General features: G+C 38.2%; 1 protein-coding gene across 14 annotated transcripts in view; it reads left to right on the top strand.

Moving 5' to 3' along the window:
• Positions 1-20,826, top strand: part of LOC115213797 (B-cell CLL/lymphoma 9 protein) — a 765,484-nt gene extending 744,658 nt beyond the window's left edge. For 12 of the 14 annotated variants that reach the window (XM_036504560.1, XM_036504562.1, XM_029782662.2 and 9 more), the window contains 3 exons: positions 775-831; positions 8,846-9,330; positions 12,580-20,826. In XM_036504560.1, coding sequence (XP_036360453.1) covers positions 775-831; positions 8,846-9,330; positions 12,580-17,124 — 5,087 coding nt within the window. In that variant the 3' untranslated portion in view covers positions 17,125-20,826. The remainder of the gene's footprint in view (positions 1-774; positions 832-8,845; positions 9,331-12,579) is intronic. The other 2 variants (XM_036504567.1, XM_036504565.1) reach the window with 2 other exon arrangements.
• The last annotated feature ends 247 nt before the right edge of the window (positions 20,827-21,073 follow it).

Raw genomic sequence — 21,073 nt, 5'->3', positions numbered from 1 at the left:
TGCATATATGTATATATATGTGTGTGTATATATATATATATAGATAGATAGATACTTAGATAGTTAAATAGATAGATAGATAGATATGAAAGAAAATTGTTTAATGTAAATTTATATTCATATTTTAATAGTTATTTGCCTTAATGGAGAGATGTTACCTAAATACAGTACTTGAATGTTGTGTATACATGTGTGTGCATATTTACGTATATAGATATTATAACTTAGACGTTATCCTACTTAAGTGTATATAAATGTGCATAAAAATATGCATACACACACACATGCACACAAACAAACATATATAACTAACATAACAAACTTTTGATTGAATCACCATTTGAAATTTTCTGTGGATTGCTATTAGACATTGTCTTTTTACTTGTTGAGCTCCATATTTTGTTATTTGCTTACAAACTGCAAAACCAAAAATGGAATGTTCCATTCTTAATGAATTTCCATTGCAAAGCAGCAAACAGTGTACTATTTTTGTCATCTTCCATCCTTCTTACAAACCATTTCTTTCTTGTTATCTATGTATATACTACATTGGAGTACATCTGTGCTTCTCTTTGCTCCTGTGCTGGGGTTTTTTTGGTGGTTGTTTTGTGTTTGTCTTGTTTTAGCCTACGTCTTTTTTTTATTTATTTATTCACCCTTGTTCATTGTTTACTGTATTAGGGATAGCAATCAGCTAATCACTGCTCAGATTAATTAAGAGTTTAGCCCATTAGAATCCTAGCTGAAATGATTTTTACTTTTTCATCTCAACAGATACTCAAATTAAAACTGAAGAGTTGCCCCCAAAGATTAAACAAGAGAATTCTGAAAGTAAGTTTACCCTTTCTGTCTTGTGGTGCGCATTTCTTCAATTAAAAGCAACAACAACAATAATAAATGAAAAAGAATGGACAAATAAAAATCCCCTTTCTCCTATATACATACACAATATCCTTTTTTTTTCTTCCCTTTTTTCCTTATATACTTGACTGTCTGATCTGGTGTGTATGTGTACGCATGCATGTACAATACAGCAACTTCTCTGCTTATGTATTGTTTTGGTACCCAATCTAGTTACATCATCGGTTTTATGTTGACTTCCCTTTAAAGGTTCTCTAGAATGCAGACACACAGACACATACTACAAATGTAAGCGGAGATGGTGTAAGGCATGCATGTAAAGGTAGATAGATGCTCACATACCATTATACATGTGAAAGATGGTTACATGTAGCTGCAAACTCTGGTATGTGTAGCTAGAAATGATGGTTTGCATTTAACTTGTGCAAAGATATCCATGTGGTCCTTGTGAACTATATGGCAGCTTTACTAGTGCTGGGGATATGAAAAAGCATCCCAATACATGCTGTAAAGTGGTTCGCATTAGCAATAGCAAGAACATTCATCTGTGGAAACTGTGTCGAAGCACTGAGCAGGAGTCAGTCCTTCATCTCATCAGATCCTATCAAACTGTTCACTCATTCCAGCATGGAACACCAACATTAGATGATGATGATATGTGTATCTTTATATACATGAGGAGGTTTACCATACATACAAATATACATAGCTTTGAACTTAGGTGCACATACATAGTTTAGCTTTACCCCCACAATAACCAAACAGAAGACATACAGAAAAAAATTTTTTTCCTAAAAAAAAAATAGGAAAGATTTTTTTTTTTTTTTAGATTATTCTTTTTTAAGTTTGGTTTGTTTGTTTCAAGAGAGTTCCTTAAATTTCTTTCCAGTTTGTAATTTTTTTCCAGTTTGCTTTATATTATATTAATCAATTTGTTTGTGTTTAATTCTCTCCAATATTTACACAAATTCAATGTTTTATTTGAGTGTCATTCCTTTCTGTGATTTGTTTAAAGCTTCATTATGGCATTAACAAAATATTGGCTCTGTATTCATGCATAATTGAGCTTGGCGTAAATTTGAATCTGCAAGTTAGGAAAACCTAGAGGTGGATAAAATTCTGTACTGCAGTTGTTGATATTACGAGTCTCAAAGATCTTCTTTAAACCTTTTGATGCCAACCCACTGACACTACCCCTGGTTCTATTTATGATTCAATCTTCCTGATTTAGAGTGAGCTATATCAAAACCTTCCATCGAAATTTCATGATTTATGTTCCAACCAAACACCATTTGGTTTCAAATTTTGACACAAGGCTAGCAATTTTGGGGAAGGAGTCAAGTTGATTATATTGCTCCCAGTGTTCAACTGGTACTTGTTTTATTGGCCCTAAAAGGATGAAAGGCAAAGTTGAACTTAGTGGAATTTGAACTCAGAATGCAAAGGTAGATGAAACAGCACTAAGCATTTTACCTGGCGTGCTAACAGTTCTGCCACTTTGCCACCTTATAAACATAAGGTTAATAAGTTATTTAACTGAATTCTCTAATTCTCTTCAAAATTAATTAATCATCATTTAACAGATGATGATGAAAGGGTTAAAACCTCCCTGCTTAATAAAAACTAAACGTACATACAACTGTTGTCTTGTTATCTAGCAATCTTACCCTTTTACTTGTTTCAGTCATTTGACTGCAGCCATGCTGGAGCACTGCCTTTAGTCGAGCAAATTGACCCCAGAGCTTATTCTTTGTAAGCCTGGTACTTATTCTATTGGTCTCTTTTGCCGTACTGTTAAGTTACAGGGATATAAACACACATACATATGTATGCATATATGATGGGCTTCTTCCAGTTTCCGTCTACCAAATCCACTCATAAGGCTTTGGTTGGCCTGAGGCTATAGTAGAAGACACCTGCCCAAGGTGCCACGCAGTGGGACTGAACCCAGGACCACGTGGTTGGTAAGCAAGCTACTTACCACACATCCACTCCTGCGCCTATGTGTCGAAATAAGAACAAAATTCCTTTCCTTGGTAAAACTGGTGAGGATAGGCAATAGGAAACGTGTCTAGCCATCTCTTCCCATCCAGGCTATGTCAGAATGGAAAAGCAGACCATTAAGTAAACAAACATCATGAGTTCAAATCCTGCTCGGATTAACATTACCTTTCATCTTTCTGGATTGGAAGAGCAGTTAAGATCAGTGGTACAGTGACAGATTAAATACTTTGCTTTCGTCTTTCTTTCATTTGCTGATGAAATAAGTATCAGTCTACTTGTGGGTCATTGAAATTAACTAAATCTTGCCTCTTGATAAAGGTGTGTCTGTGTGCATATAATAAAAATTATTACTGATACTAAGATCTCTTTATTAAAAGACCTTCTTTCCTGTTGTGTTTAGGAAAGAGATGGGCATTAATAACCCTTTAGCATTTAAACAAGCCATAGCCAGACCCAAATATTCTACCTTATGTTATTGTTCAAACTAGCTATATCTGGCTTCTCACACCTATCTTGCAATGTCATTGTAAAATTAAACAATCACATCATCAAAATATTGAAGCTACAAGATAATGCATGATTACTTCAAAACTATGCACATAAATAACCGTGACCTTGACAAAGTATGGTGAATACTAAAGGGGTTAACACATCCTCTAGCTCCCTACTCTTTTATAAGCCGATTGGTTGGTTACTTGGCTATTTGTGTTACTGAATTCCTTCTTTTGAACAATGATGCTTTCTGTTATGTTGTTCTGGTGCCACTTATATAACACATTCATGTTACACAGCTAATGCAGATGTTGTATTTAATTAGTTGCGCATATTATGTATCAAATGTAACAGTTTACGGTATCAATCAGTCTTTTGGGGTTTTTTTTTTACTTTCTTAGTTTTCTTTCCAATGTCTGTTTTTTTTGGGGGGGGGGGGTTTAGATTATTGTTCTCAGTGCCTTCGTATTTACTAGGCTTGTACTAACATCTCTCTGTGTTTGTGGTCGTTCACTAATAGATTTGCTCTGATAGTCTGAATAATGGCATGAAAGCGTGTGTATGTATGTATGTGTACATATATGGTTGCGGAGCTATTTGAAAATAAACACGAGAATTAAATAAATAATGTTGCACAAATCAGCTTCAACCCTTCTTTTTCTGTTGTTATTTATATAATTTTAGCTTGACCAAGCATTACACACATCAGCAGCATTCATATCATGTTGCTTTGATAAGAATCATTCCATTCTTATCAGATGTGAATGACAGATTTGCTGATCGTAGCTGAAGAGGTGAAACAAAGCAGAAACATGTACGTCCTACAGTCCTGTGATGTTATTCACAGTCTGTCTTGTGTCCGGAGACATGTTTAAGGGGAGAATTTTCTCCTGGGGCTATCTCTGCATCAAAAGTTTCTTCCCACATCCAAATGCACATGAACTGGTGAGGATAGGCAATAGGAAACATGTCTAGCCATCTCTTCCCATCCAAGCTATGTCAGAATGGAAAAGCAGTCCATTAAGTGAACAAACATCATGAGTTCAAATCCTGCTTGGATTAACATTATGACTTAAAACAAATAAACTTGTGAATTTAGCATTCACAGGTGTACATGCGTATGAATGTAAACAAAAATATTCGGGTTCATTAATATATCGATATGCACGTGTATGTAAGGCGGCAAGCTGGCAGAATTGTTAGCATGCCAGGCAAAATATTTAGTGGTATTTCATCTGCCTTTACATTCTGAGTTCAGATTCTTCCAAGGTTGATTTTTACCTGTCATCCTTTCAGTACAGGTTAGCACTGGGAGTCGATGTAATCAACTTAGTCCCTCCCCTTACATTGCTGGCTTTGTGCCAAAATTTGAAACCAATATGTATGTGTCTCTGTGTGTGTGTTTTTGTGTGTATCTTTGACCATGTGCTTATATTTAAGTGTGTATGTATCTCGTGTGTCTATGTGGACACATGAGATACATACTAGCAAAAATTCACATAAGTGCCAAAGATATTACAGATTATCTATAAAGGTAGACATTCCAGGGTTAAGCTGTTATCTATATCTATAATGGGCTTCTTTCAGTTTCTGTCTACCAGATCACAAGGCTTTGGTCAGCCCAAGACTATAGTAGAAGACACTTGCCCAAGGTGCCACACAGTGGGACTGAACCCAGAGCCATGTGGTTGGGAAGCAAACTTCTTACCTCACAGCCACTCCTGCTGGATTTTTATAACCTTTCTGCAATAAACTACTAAATGCCCATATTAAATGCAAATCTCCTTCTGCTGGAAGAGTGTTCTAATCGACTATGGACATTATGGTACCCTATCTTCACAAAAATATTTATGTGTGTATATGCACTAACGCACACACACACACTTCAGTTTGTTTGCTTTCTAGTCCAGCAATTTTATACAATCTTTCAACGCGACATCTGGTTATCCGGAACCTATTCTTTCTAAGATGTCCAGTTTAAACAGCTGCTCCTTTATTTGGACTGCTACTACTACTACTACCACTGCTGTTTTTTCAAGTCGTCGCTTATCCTGTGTACTTGTTGTTTACCCGTACGCCCAACTTAGCTGTTACCATCTCTCGCTTCTTTAAATTATACGCAGTGTAAAATTAAATTGCGTGTGACTGTTTAAAAGTTGTTGAATAAGGTGGGGGTGGGGGGAGAGGGGGGGAAACTATGGTATCTGTAAATGTTTGTTCAAAATATGGTTTTGTTTACATATTTTCATTTGTATGTAAATACAAACACATTCACACACACACACACACGCCCACGTATTTTCAAATCAACTTGCAATCAACAAATCATTTACAATACATGAAACTTGTTTGGTAATAAACACTGAAGAAAACTACAATTTAATCAGTATTGAATTTAATTGCAATATATTTCTCCCTTGTGCATTTCGTTTTGCTACTTTAAATAGAAATTTTTGGGGGTTTTTTCTATTTTAAACTCTTTCTATTGGTTAAGTCGGTGTCGGAGTGCTTTTGTTTTTATGTTCTACGTATGTGTATTAGTTATCAGAGACGTTTAGCAATTTCTACTTCATACTCTGTCACTTGTGTTAATTCTAACTGTCGCAAATTAAATTAAAGTAAGATGGAAGAGTGTGTGTGTGTGCAAAACAATCTAGTGTAATTAGTCTCAAAAAAGGAAAAAAAGGGACAAAAAATTCCTTTATATGGTTGTAGATGTTGCCAGAATGATTAGGCTGTTGTTACTGATATTATTGTAAGTAAGGCAGTAGTACATCTCATGTGATTAAGTGCATTTTTGTGTTTGATCATCCGGTTCTGTCTGCGCCACTGGTGTCTCCACAAACAAACTGGGCCACTGGTGTCTCCACAAGCAAACAGCAATAAACTGCAAAGAACACCAGACAACACACAACTCATCGTAATGGATTGTACACTCGCCACACCAACAGACCATCATAATCATCTATCAGTGTCCACATTTCCATGTTTCCTGAGTGGGTCAGGCGGAATTTGTTGAGGCAGGTTTGGATGCTCTTCCTGTCACCAACCTTCACCTGTTTCCATGCAAGATTAGAAACAGACACCTTCCATTTTCACTGCAAAAAAAAAAAAAATGTTCCTTCAGATACTCAAGACAGATTGAAGATAAAGCACTATTACATCTTAATAACTCTATCTGCTGTGTTGACCGGCTTGCACTTAAAATTCCCACATTTTTAATCAAAACTTATTAGTTACTATGGCGACAACACTACTTATATATTTTCTCTCTCTCTCCCCCTCCCTCTCGATTATATATATATAATTATTTATTTATTTCTCTCTCAACAACTTTTTCTCCTCCTCTTCTTACCTATGTTGCAAAATTTGTTGTGACGGACAGACAGAGATCAGTTTGTCTTTTATAGTATAGGACTTGTAATGACATAAATGTCAGGCAGTGTCATGTCTCATCACAAGCAAATGCAGGTATTGTGTTTTGGTATGAAACTTGCCATTACGAGGATGCTTATATTTTGTCGAAGACAATAGAAAGTGCTTACTATGAATCTACATTTTGTGTTGCGGGTGTAAATATTTTGACTTTGTAAAGGATTTAACCTAATCTGAGACACAAAATGTAATAGAGACATGATGAAGGATTTCTCTGTGTCTGTGACTGGACTGTCACAGTCCAAACTAGGAGTTCCACCTGTTGGTTTATGCAGTCTTGGATTTCCCCTTGTTTGGAGGATTTGAGAAAGAATGCGCAAGATTGTATTAAAAGAACGGGGTGAATGTGAAGATTTGATGTAGACACAAAATATTGACTCTTAAAATAGAACTTTATTCTGCCATCAATGATGCTTTTTTTTTGTTGTTGTTTTCTTTTTACATCTTTTTAATGCTACATACCTAAATGGGATGTGGCAGGAGGCTTTATGCTCAACATGCTAGAAATAGCAACTACATATCTGTCTCACAGAAAAGAAGGAATACATCATGGTAATCCTAGATGTTTATAGAAACATAAAAGATGCATTCAAGTGTCCATCGTTGACAAAACCAAGGAAGGTCAAAATTGTGTGACCTGGGGGTAGTGGGGATTTATCTCTTGGCTAGCAATTTAAGCAAGAATGCATTTTGAAACCAAATGTCAGTATGAGAGTTTCTCTCGCGGTATCTACCACAGTATAGTTTGTTCTAACAGAACATCTACGTTTATGTGGGGGGATAAAAAGACATGTTGGTCAGGGTTGCCTCTGATCTAAATAACAACTACTAACCTTAAAAATATTATTCAGTTATACACAGAATGACCACGGCTTGAAAACTAACCAAATGATAGAATTTTAATCATACCAGTCTTACTCAGTTTGTGAGCAGCAATCACAAAGTTTGACCATAATTGAATACTATTATAAAATAACATCCATTGTAAAAGTCTTGACTGTAATCTTTTAAAAGCAAGAGCTTACATATCTGTATTTCAACATTCTAAATAACGTTACTGGTTAATGGAATCAGTTGATTTCTCTTTCACCTGCTGCGTCTTTATGGTTTTATATTTAAAAAAATATATATATATGTTCATATCCTTTGAGACCTTGTTGCAATTAAAGAATTTTACCTTGAAGAGAATTAACAAATGTTATAACGAGGAATGTGACCAAAGCAAATTCAATGACTGTCTTTGTTGACAGAACATCGACAAGAATAACTAGTATATTCGAATATTCCTCCATTAATCTGTAATGGTTCATCTTATCTGTGGCCATGTCCAGCCTGAATATTCTGTCTGTTTTATGTTCAAATCAGCCTGTTACACCTACTCTACAATGCCATTCTAAAAAATAAATCTTGGAAATCTCGAAGCTACATGATAATGCATGCTTACTCCAAAACAATGTGAATAATAGTCATTACATTTGGTGGAATAATCTGGTTACTAAAGGGTTAAACCACAATTTTCAGATCTTTTCGGTTTGAATGGCAGTTTTTTCTAGCGGTGTCATATGAAATTGTAACCTATAATTATGACCCTAGTATCGATCTATTGCATTTCAATCTGTGTTAGGGTTAGTGAGGGGAAGAGTTTCTTTTTTTCTTCACAAATGTAAATAAACCCAATCTGTTTCGTAAACAAGGGACATATTCATACGGCACAGAATGATTTTTTACCTCAATGGACGTCCTCGATTGGTTGAAATTGCAGAAATTGAAGAAAAAAAAACAACAAATATCTTACAAACTATAGGATTTTCTCAATAAAGCCAAGAGAAAAAGATGTTTTATGAACACATTCTACCAGTATACAAAGTTTAAAATTTTTTAGTTACCTAGAAATTATGTTAAAAACTGCCGTTCAAACCGAAAAGATCCCAATTTTCTACTGGTAAAGAGAACTGACCAGGTTTATAGCAAGTTATTGTCCATTATTGGTGAGAATAAACCTCAGCAACTATTCCGTTTATATGTTTATACATCTTTCTCCTTCTTTTTTCAGGTGCAGAAAACATTGGTCGGTCACCTGGCTCTAATGACCTATCAAGGACTCCATCAACGACAGTGGGCCCCCCTACCACACAAACTCTCCCTGTTCCCTCACAGACTCAATGTACAAACTCTGGTGCACCCCAACCACTGTCAGTTGGCAACAGCTCCAAAGCTGCCCAGCCCAACTGCCCTAATCCTCAGGGACAGGTACATCCTCAAATCGCACCACAATGTGGTCCAGGACAAGGCCCGCCTTTGGGCCAAACACCCCCACAACAATCTCCTGGAATGCCCCATCCAAGTATGGTTTCTCCTAACCATCAACAGCATCAGTCAACAGGTCCAATTGATGCACATTTTATGCAGCAACATAGTCAAATATTTGTTTTTAATACCAGTTTAGCAAATCAAGCTGCAGATTCTTACCGCCAAGGTCAACACAAATCCATTTTAGCATTTCATATGGATCAACCAAGAACAAAGCAATTTTTACAGGTAAGTACTGTTTGTTAAATACCTGAAAAGGTGTTATTATTGTTGACAAGAATTATGCTGTTTGGATTATTATCTCCCATCTTTAGTATTGGAAATATGTCTTAAATGCTTTAGATCACCACATACATCCATGGATAAGACACCTAATGGCAATCAATGATCAAACTGATTAAAGCATAGCGTAGAGATAAATTTTTTCATTTTGGGATTTGGTTTGCAAGATTCTTTATATGAGTTTGTGTGTTGAAGCATATTCTGTTGTGTCTGGGGAGAGTCATTTTCTTTTTAAGCCTTATTATGTAACGCACTCACCAGTAAAATTTCCACTTTTTTCTTATTTTTATTGTCCTAAAATTTTCATTGCATCTTGCAACCATTTCAATAGTTTATTGAAAACGTTGCAAGACGCAATGAAAATTTTAGGACAATAAAAATAAGAAAAATGTGGAAATTTTACCGGTGAGTGTGTTACATAGTAGAGATAAATGTTTTTTTAAAATATTTACATTTTTGATCAATAATGAAGTTGTATAAAAATATCTTGTTTTTATTTCTGTTTCATTCTTTCTCATTTTCTTTATCACTTCTATTTGTCACTCATGCACGCACATATGAAATTTAGTTCCATTATTAATAAGAATTGGTAAGATGTGAGTCAAACTTTTACATTAGAGACCCCTAAGATTAATTTCTTGATTTTCTTTTGGATTCACATACTGCAATTTTAATTGAGAAGTGTGGACAGGACTTGTTGTACAACCCTTGGTCAACTCTGATCCTACAGACTTCTAATCAAAGGCACTATTCTACCTTTTACTTAGTATATGTTTAGCTAAATATACTTACTTTCTTAAGACAGCCAAAGGCTTCAGAAGAAGAATTGACTGCTGTTTCTAGCAGATCAAATAACTCTGTAGAACAGTGGTTCTCACCCTGGTCCATATGGCCCTTAAGGGTCCATATAAAATTTTGTTGTTAAAGTTTATATGCAATAAAGTAGTTACACTTCTACAATACATAAAATATTTAATTTTTTTTACTAATTACTATTAATATTTAATTTAAGAAATTTTAATAGGATTTCTTTTATTCTTCTATTCTTTCACTTGTTTCAGTCATTTGACTGTGGCCATGCTGGAGCACTGCCTTTAGTCAAGCAAATCGACTCTAGAGCTTATTCTTTGTAAGCCTAGTACTTATTCTATCGGTCTCTTTTGCCGAACCGCTAAGTTACAGGGACGTAAATACACCAGCATTGGTTGTCAAGTGATGGGGGGGGGGGGGAAACATATACACTTACATACATACATATATATTTATATATACACACACACACATATGCCTAATACTATGCTTAGCTTAAAACTAGGTTTTAACCCTTTGTCATTTTAACTGACCATATCCAGCCCAAATATTCTACTTATTTTATGCTCAAACCAGCCAGATCCAGCCTCTCACACCTACCCTACAATATCACAATAAAAATAAACAATCACACCACTGAAATCTCAAAGCTTTGAGATAATGAATGTTGAATAAATAAACAAAACAATGTGACTAGATAAACATTACATTTGACAGTAATCAGAATGTTGAAGAGTTAAACCTTAATTAATTAATTAATTAATGCCAATTTTCTAATTGATTCTCACAGTTTACTCTACACAATCTTATATCAGTTTGTCAAACATGCAGGGCTTTTGTTTTTGTTTATTTATCCCCCCCCCCCCCATCTGAGGCCTGTAACCAAATCTTTGATTGGTCATTCCATACATCAGTTGACATTAAGAACATCGTCAATGCTAGCACAAATTGTTCTTTCTGTATTCCATACTCTGATGTTGGATCTCGGTGACTTTCACTAAATGCAATCTATATCTGTTAGTGTCCTGTTTCTGCAAGAATTTGAACTCCGTGCTGCAGTTGAGCAAAACGCACTTCAATCCTCTTCTTGCTGCTTACGATATTTTAGGGGTTAAAGGTTCTTAACCCTTTTTTGTTACCATATTTCTGTTGAGACACTTTCTGTTTATTTCAATTAATTTTAAATATAATAAAGAATTTGGTAAAATAACTTTGTTATTATCAAGTGTTGTGGATAAATGGATGACTAATTAATTATCTATAATAATTCCTAAATCATCTACATTGACCGTGTTTATTTAGTAAGAGAAATATATCCATTAAAACGTGATAAATTCTTTAAAAGACATATCTTTAAACTGAAAAATTCAATTATCATCATCATTGAACTCTTTTGTTATTATATTTCTGTTGAGACACTTTGTGTTTATTGAAATTAATTTTAAATATAACTAACAGTATTGCCCGGCATTGCTCAGGTTTGTTTCGACCATTTAGAATTGGAATTTTTGAAAAGTAAAAATTTTGCATTATGTAACTTGTTATTCTCTTTAAGTGAACATTTTTCTGGTTGAAATACACTGAAAAATGGTGACAAAAAAATCATAAAAATAGGGATTTTCATAGAAAAAAAAGCACCTTTTTGATGGAAATAATTTTTGGTGTTAACATGGTTCAATTTGAATTTTTTCTTCTACGGAAGAAAGAGCAAGCCTTCTTCTATCATACTCTCAATTTTGGTCAACTTGCGCCGCAAGGTCTCAGAGGAGATAGTGTTAGTTGAAGGCTACCAAACCTGCCATACACAGACAACTTCAGCTTTATATAGAGAGAGATGAAGAATTTGATAAAAATAACTTTATCATCAAGCTAATGTTAGGAACATAAATTAAGACTAAGTTTTGGTGGAAGATTTTGATTCTAAACTTTTGAAAACAAGGCATTTGTAATACAGAGCCAGGACCAGTCTCTAGTGGGTTGATCTCAAAAAGGGTTAATGTATATACATGATTATATGTCATCATCATTTAACATCTGTTTTCCATGCTGGCATGGGTTGGATGGTTTGACAATGGTTTTGGCCTGAGTTTTAGGCTGGATGCCCTTCCTAATGCCAACCACTTATCAGAGTGTACTGGTTGCATTTTACGTAGCACCATAAGTTGCAAGACAAAGATCCCTCCACTGGGCGGGATGGGGGGATGTTGAGTGGGGGTGGCTTTGTGTCAGATGATGGGAAGTCAAACTATGATAGAGGGGGAGAAACGGGTAACTAGCTGCAGACAAGATACATGGTTACCCAGTTAGAGAGAGAGAGAGAATGTAAGATGATTGTTTTTTTAATTATGTAAATACATACTGATTTTGTTTGTATGTCTTTTTCAGAAATTTCCTCCAAAAGGCAACCAATTTAACAGACCTCCAGGCGGAATGAACATGTATAATATGGCGAATATGCACCAACAAAACATGGGTTGTATAAAGAATACAAACATGAACAATATGGGGCCTAGCCCTAATTCAGTAGTAGCTCAGTGGGTGCAACAACAGAATGCTAACCTCCAGGAGCAAGAATTCCTTAATTACTCAAACAACCCAAATATGATGGGTCAAGGTCAAGGTGGAATGATGCCTTGGCAGGTTCCACCAGGTCATTCTTCACAGGGACAGGTGGGAATGTTACCGGATAATGCAGGGTTTGATCCAGAGCCCTACCGCATGTGTAGTAAAGGTCTTCCTCTCCCACATCGAAATTTACTGCAAGCAAAAGTTCCTGATGACAAACTCACTCCGGAACAACTGCAGAAGAGAGAGGAATCATTGGCTTCCCTTCAGAAATTGCAGCTGTTATTATTTCCTGAAGAACTAAAGCAGCAGAGGGGTTTCCCTCCTGGGGCTAACATGATACCCCCGGAGGGAATGCAGCATCCTCCAAATATGTTCCCTCTAAGCATGTCTCCGCATGAGATGTCACCGCAGTCAGCTATGATGCAACAACAGCAGCAGCAGCAGCAGCAACAGCAGCAACAACAACAACAGCAACAACAGCAGCAGCAACAGGGACTTATGCCGCAGCAACCTCTCCCGTCGCAGCACATGATGCAACATCACCAGTTTATGATGCAACAGCAGAATATGCCGCCGCAGTTCAGCCCCCAACCGGGCAACATAGAAAACATTACGACGGCGCAGCGGGAATGGGTTCGCTTACAGCAGGAATTTTATGCTGAGAAAAGAAGAATGCAGCACATGCAAATGGCTCAACAGATGAACCCTGGTATGGAAATGCCCCCTAATTCAATGCATGCGTCCCCCCCTTCGTATTACAGTTCCATCTCACAAAAACGACAAGGAGTCGCTGGTTTAAATGCATCTACCTCACCTAACATGAATGGACCAATGCTGTCTCCCCCTCTATCTGGCCACGGCCATCCTGAATCTCCTGATCCTATGCATTTATTCCCTGGTCCTCGACGGGCCCCTTCATTGAGCTCCCTAGAGCAGGCTGGACTTGGAAGAATGGGTCACGGCTTTTCTCCTGGGCTTCCACCAACTGGAAATATGGAGCACCCTGTGGGTCACGTGTCTCCAGTTGGCCTAAACTCGCAATTTAACATGCCTCCTTCGGCTAAACAAAATTCAAATCTGACCCTACAGAGAGCTGGTAACCCAGAACAGTTTCAGCCTGAAATGAATGCCCCTCCAAATTCCGGTAGCAAACCTCCTCCTAGCTATGCACAGTCAACAAAACGAAAACGGGAAGACATGGATGAGATTTACAAGAACCTGCAACCGACTCCATCACCTCAACAGCTAAATTACCTCAACGCATTTGAAGGACAGGAATTAACGATAACAAAACAATTAAATACAGCATATCGAGAACCAAACCAAACAGGAAATTCACAACAACCACCAACACAACAACAACAACAGCAGCAACAGCAACAACAACCACCATCACAGCAGCAACAACAACCATCACAACAGCCACAAGCAGGTATACCGCCACACCCACATCAACAACCAGGTGGTATGCCTCCTCATCAGCAAGCACCACAACAAACGCAGCAGCAGCAGCAACCGCAAGCAAATATTCCTCCACAGGCAAACATGCCACCCCATCAACCAGGCATGCCTCCCCATCCTCATCCTCCTCAGCAACAGCAGCAACAACAACAACCAGGTATGCCCCCACATCCAACATCACAACAACCAGGTATGCCATCCCACCACCAACCACATCCAAACATGCCCCCTCATCAACATCATTCTGGTTTACCGTCACACCCATCGCCTATGTCTTCTCAAGCACCGCAGTCTAGTATGGCCTCGCATCACCCTCAACCCCCGGGTATGTCCCCACATCCACAGCCACCATCCAATATGGCCACTCATCAGTCAGCGATGAACTCCCATCAGAACAGTATACCTCCACATCCACAACCACCCACGGTGTCCGCACCACATCATCAACCTGGCGTATCGCCACATCACCCTTCAGTCGGTCTGCCGCAACATCAACAGCCACAAGCTGGTGTCGCTACTGCTGCTCCACCTCATCCACAACAACATCCACCCGGAGTCCCCCACCAACCAGGTGTACCACCCCATCAACAGTCAAGTATGAGCAACCAAGGAATTAGTTCCCAGCAAACCACGTCATCACAACCGCAGGGAACGTCTCAACAGCAGAACATGCATTCTCAAGCGCAAGCTATGCCTCCACATGGCATGTCACCCCAACAGGGCATACCCCCACATGGCATGTCGCCTCAAGGTATGCCTCCACACGGTATGTCACCACAGCAGGGCATACCTCCACACGGTATGTCACCACAGCAAGGCATACCTCCACATGGTATGTCACCACAGCAGGGCTTACCTCCACATGGTATGTCACCCCAACAAGGCATGCCTCCACATGGTATGTCGCCCCAGCAGGGCATGCCTCCTGGCATGTCGCCTCAGCAAGGCTTGCCTCCACATGGTATGTCACCTCAACAGGGAATACCGCCACACGGAATGTCTCCACAGCAAGGCATACCTCCACATGGTATCAGTCAGAGCATGGCATCTCAACAACATGGCATTCCCCCTCATGCTATCCCTCCACAGCAACCAGGCATGCCTACTGAAACTCAGAGTGGTAACTTTCCTCATAACCAAGTCAACTCTCCAATGCATATAGCACCAGGCTCCAACAAAGGCCCCATGTCCAATTCCAGCCAATCTTCCAGCGTTGGTCCTTTGTCCAGTCCCGGTCCGATGTCTGGACCCTCACCAATGTCCAGTGGTGGGATGCGTTTGTCTCATTATGATCCACCCTCAATAAACTGTAGCTCGAACATATCAACTGGGGGCACCAGTACATCCAGCAGCGTGTGTTCTGCTGCTGGTAACAAATCTGGCAACATGACGAATATCACTTCGGCCAGCCTAGCAAACCTTGCAAAGGGTGTTGAACACTTGTCACATCAGATGCAGCAAAACATGATGCAAGGGGGTCCATTTCATAGCATACAGATACAAGGTAATGTTAGCAACCAACAGAATTCTACAAGCACCTCACAGCCATCTACTCCATCTAATCTACCTACTTCTCAAAGCCAGTGTAACAGCCCGATGCCAGCAAACGCAGCCGTGCGCCCAGGACAGGGTTCTGTGACGCCAGATACAATGGCACAAGGTCAGATGCCTGGAGTTAATAACACTTTCATTAATGCTAATATGCAGATACAACAGCTGAATATACAATCTGTTGATGGGCCTAGCTATAGTCCTTCTATGCAGGTCCAGCAAGTTCCTAATGAATCTTCCCAAATGAACATGGGACAAGTATCTGCGCAGAGGTCGTCGGGGCCTCTGCCACCACAACAAGGTTGTGCTGGTCCAGTTCCAACATCTGTGAACCCTAATGCAGGAATGTTACCAAATGCCGGTGGGCACCCTCCCACAAGCAAACAATCGAACTCCAAGTCAGGGAACCCTCCAAACCTCATGATCAACTCAAATTCACGCATGACACATTCACCAAACTTTCCTGCAAATTCTGTTGGCAATGCCAATATCCAAATCCAAGCTAAAGCCCCCAACACCATCCAATATCTGCCAGCACAACCTGTTCAGAATTCACAGAATATGAATACTAAACAGCAACGGCCGGATTTAGACTTCATGCAAAAGCTGGCCTCACCTGGTCACACTTTAGACTGTAAACCACCTCAGAATAAAATGCCACGTTTTTCAGGACCTTCTTTAGGAGAAATAAGACCTGGTATGCCCAACCATTCTCTTGGTATGCCTCCATCCCTAATGATGCAGAACCCTAATCCCAACATGGTTGGTAATATGCCCAGTGGTGGTATGGCCAGTCCAGTGCATATGTCTCCCATGAACAATCCAATGGGAGCTCTTCCTGGTAACATGGGTCCTTGTGATATGATAGCCCCTGGAATGGGTGGACCCATGCCCAATATGGGCGCAATGAATGGTATGAATCCTGGTGGGGGTAATGTATGTGGAGGAATGCCTCCTCATGGCATGGAAGGCAGTATGCCTCCCCATGGCATGCCCCATCAGTTTAACCCCCAGATGATGGGTGGAGGTCCACCTGGTATGATGAACAATGGAATGATGCAGGGGCAACAAATAATGCAAGGTCATGGTATGCATCCAGCCATGTCTATGCAAGGAATGCCTCACCCAGCCATGCAGCGAGGCCCACGTATGACTGCGCCACCAAATGGCCCACCACAGGGGCCAGGATCAAATCCTGTTAGCCCTGGTTTTAGCCAACAATTTCAACAATTTCAGCAACAGCTTTACTCACAAAACCGCCCACGTCAAATGTCCCCAATGGGTAACATGATGCCCAGCCCTGGCCAGCAGTACATGGGCGTAATGCCTAATATGCCTGGTCCCACTTGAAGAGGTTCTTTCGGTTATTTAGTGGTGCCTAATAATGGAATTATCACTTGTTGATATGAGGGAAAACAAAAATAGAAAATAGAGGCTGATTGATTTTTTTGCCTGCGTCTAGCAACTATTGGGTTACTAATAATCGCAGAAGCAGAAGAACCTAGCTCTGTGAGTTGTCATCAACTCCCAAAGGGCAAGTGGAAACAACATAGATGGTTCTTGACCAGCCTCACTCCTCAGCTTTTACCTTAGATTAAATCTTAATGGATCCAAAGCTGCTACAGTTCTAGACATTTCATGGAATACAGTCTGACATTTCGTTAGTCCATTCTTCACCTGACCTCACCTTTTTTTTTTGTATATTTCCCCCCATCCCAGTTTCCCACCCACCCACCCACATCCAAAACAAAATTATAAATAGAACTAGACCAGTTGGTCAAATTTTAAAAAAAAATAATAAATTTTTTTTGCTCCCAGAAGGGTGCAAAACATAAACTTGCAACTTGAAACTGGATAAAAAAAAATTCTGACAAAACCAGCAAAGAATAGTTGTTCCAAAACCTGCGACTGCAGATTTCTATCAAAGAAGTCTGTGACTGTTGAGCTGCTTATGCAAATCAGGGGCTTTATCATTTCGACTTTTATTTCTTAATTAATAGAAGGACTACACGACATTTTTTTCTTTCTTTTTTTTATATATAATATATATACAGAGATGTAAAAATGTGAGGCTAAAAAAAATGTGTTTATTAAATAAAAAAAATAAAACACACACACACACATCCCCCTTCACTTAAGTCTACCTTATGTCTCTACTGATTTATTATTATCATCATTATTATTATTATTATTATCACCATTATTATTATTATCCTCATGTTTTTAAATGTCCAGTCCCTCCTTGTCAATTGAAGCTACTGCTATTATTAATCTGTGTCCTGTTGAAGACCCGATGTCAGGGCCCCTTATGAAAAAGTAAACAATAAAAAAAGACAAACACTCAAAGAACAAATTCAATTTGGTTTTTACCATTTCCTCCCTTGAAAGACAAAGACATAAAAAGATGAAGAAAGAAAGAAAGAAAACAAAAATTTAGATGTTATTTTTTTCTTGTTTTATCATATTTTTTTCTCAAGTAAACGAAAAACAGCCATATCAGACTTTGTTTGTGTTTGCGTGTGTGGGTATATGTGTGCGGCTGTGTTGTTGACTGTGAAAATAATGGTGACAATTTGGGGGGGAAGGAAAACGCTTAAAGCGTTCAGGCATCTCATCTTTCAGCTTCAGTTCCTTTGCCGTTCTGTCTATACTTCGAACCTCAACTTCCTTTCGACCACACTGGCACCAACGTTACGGAACCTTTATTTTCAACCCCCCTCATCTGATTACACGTGTTGGAATCGAACCCAATTCTCAGCAAAGGGAAGGCAACAAAGATGTCTCGCTCTTCCCTAATCCCCTTTTACACACGCACATACTCACACACAAAAAATGACATAGAACAATCTTCTTTTACTATATATATATACACACATATATATGTATATATATAAACTTGTGTTACTTTAATTATGCTCTGGTTTGTAGGTTAACGAATCATCCTTCTTCTTTCTCGTTATTGTCATCATTATCATCGTAGTCATCATTATCATCATAGCAGCCCCTAACATGATAGTAAATACTCAGTGAGGGCGGTCTCTCTCTGTCTGGTTTCACTCCTCAGTAAGATCAGCTTCGTATAACTGGGCTCATAGACTTTCAAATACCATAATCATCACATCTTCCTCTTCTTTCACAGTTTTTAGACATTTATTATTATTATTATTATCATCATCATTATTATTATTATTAGCATTCATCTTCATCAATGTCACCGTGCAGCGAGTCGGAAGAAACAGTAGAAGCAAGGAACAAAATGCTTTTACAGTAATTAGATTTGTCTCTTAAGGGTGTGTGTTCAAAATCCTGCTTGGTCGACTCTCACCTTCCATCAATCCGAGGGGTTCGATAAAAAATTAAGTAGCAGTAATATTCTTGGGGAGGGCTGAGCGCAGAGGAGGGAATTCGATCCAGTCATCTCCACCTGTTCCCTAATCATGTATGACCTGTGCCATTGTCAGAAGTTTATTATTATTATTATTATTATTATTATTAATATTATTATTATATCAGCCAACTTCATTGCTGGGCCAAATTGATAACCTTTGGTCAAACGAAGCAGTTAGATAAGAGATCCCTACCCCCCCCCCGGCACATAAAACCCCTCACTTCCTTCCCTCCCTCTCCCCAGCTTTTGTAAGTGGTTGGTGTAACAGAACAAGGATGGACTGACCTCTTTATAGAAAGGCTTTTTTTTTTTCTTCGGAATCGGTCAACAAGAAGGAGCCTGATTTCTTCAGGAAGTGTATTATTTTTTACTGTTGCTGCTGCTATCGTTGCTGCTGCTGTGGAAAGGAAAAGAGAGAAGTATATTTTAGCAGGTGTAATAGTCAGGTGGGAGAGCGTGCATTCTGCACCTACCACTAACGTTAGCATAACATAATAACCCCGTCCTTTCCCCCGATCCTGATTTGGAATATTTCTGGAGCCTACTATCTGTCTGGTTTTTACTTTAGAACAAAAATATTAGAAGAAAGGAAGAAAAATATCTTTTTTCAGTTGTGGATTTTTCCTGCCTTGTTTGGACATTTTTGATTTTTTTTTTTTTAACTTACACACATCAGACATAACAACTTATAATTCCTGCCCCTACCTTAATATCTTATGTTTTACATTATATGTCCCCTATAACAACACATAAGGCCCACGTCAGCTGCTGCAAAAACGTGAAGATACGTCTTGAGTAAAATATAAAAGAAAAAAAATGGAAAAAAATAAACTCTGTAAAGTTATCTGTAAATAAAGGACGGTCGAAGGATGTTCTTCAGTGCATGGAGGGGTGGGGAAAATAAAAAAAAAAAAGCACCAAGCCCTTCCCCCTCCCCTTTTACTCTTTTTTTCATATTCAGCAATAGGGTGCTGGGTGGGGCTTAGGAGGTACCAAAAAAAAAATTAAAGAAAAAAATAGAAAACGAAACAACAAAAAATAAATGTTTTATAAGCTGTGCTAGGTGCAGTACAGTGATATCGTGACCAGGCTGCAGCATTCAAGGATCTTGCTACAAGAATAACTGAACTGAAAGAGAGCTTGATGCATGGTGTCGGGGGGCGGGGGCATGTGGAGCCATGGGTTATGCTTCACTTTATCAGGTTTTATGATAAAATATATAAAATAAAGAAATGCTGGAAGGAAGCTGTCCATTTGAAATTCTTCCAGAGTTTCATAATTAAAATAAAATTTAAAAAAAAAAAAAAAAACTTTGCTGTCCAAGATATGTCTTTTTTTTTTAAAAAAAAATCTCTATCACACCCTCTCTCCTGTCTTTTTGCCTTTCTTTCTCTGTCTGTCTATCTATCTATCTATCTCTTCCTCCTCCTTTCCCCTCTTTGTTGTCATTGTTTGATTAAATATAATATAATGTAATGATAATGATTTAACAGAAATTTTATTACATAAAAAAAAAAAGAACACAAATGGAAAAAAAATAATAAAAAACAGAACTTTAGCAGGTGAGCCCCTGATATTAAAAACCCCTAATCCTGCTGTGGACAGACAAATTACCAGGGAGTTATACAAGAAAAATAAAATGCAGGATGTAAAAAAAAAAAACACAAAAAGAAAGATAAAGAAAAAATCCTATAATTGAAAAAGAGAGAGATTTTTATTTTTATTTACCCCCTTTCTTTCATTTTTTTTAAACATTTTCCAAAGAAACTTGTAAATTTTGTTTCTGAGAGAGATAAACAAATGAATAGTAAAGAAAAGGCTGTTACCTTATGGTCAAATTCACAAGCTCTTATTGCATTTTTATTTTGTTATGTTTTAAATTTATTTTTGCTGTATATGTATATATATGTT

The sequence above is a fragment of the Octopus sinensis genome, linkage group LG7 (assembly GCF_006345805.1).
Source record: "Octopus sinensis linkage group LG7, ASM634580v1, whole genome shotgun sequence".
NCBI lineage: Eukaryota > Metazoa > Mollusca > Cephalopoda > Octopoda > Octopodidae > Octopus > Octopus sinensis.
Note: the sequence above shows the minus strand (reverse complement) of the source record. Positions and strands in the feature narration are given on the sequence as shown.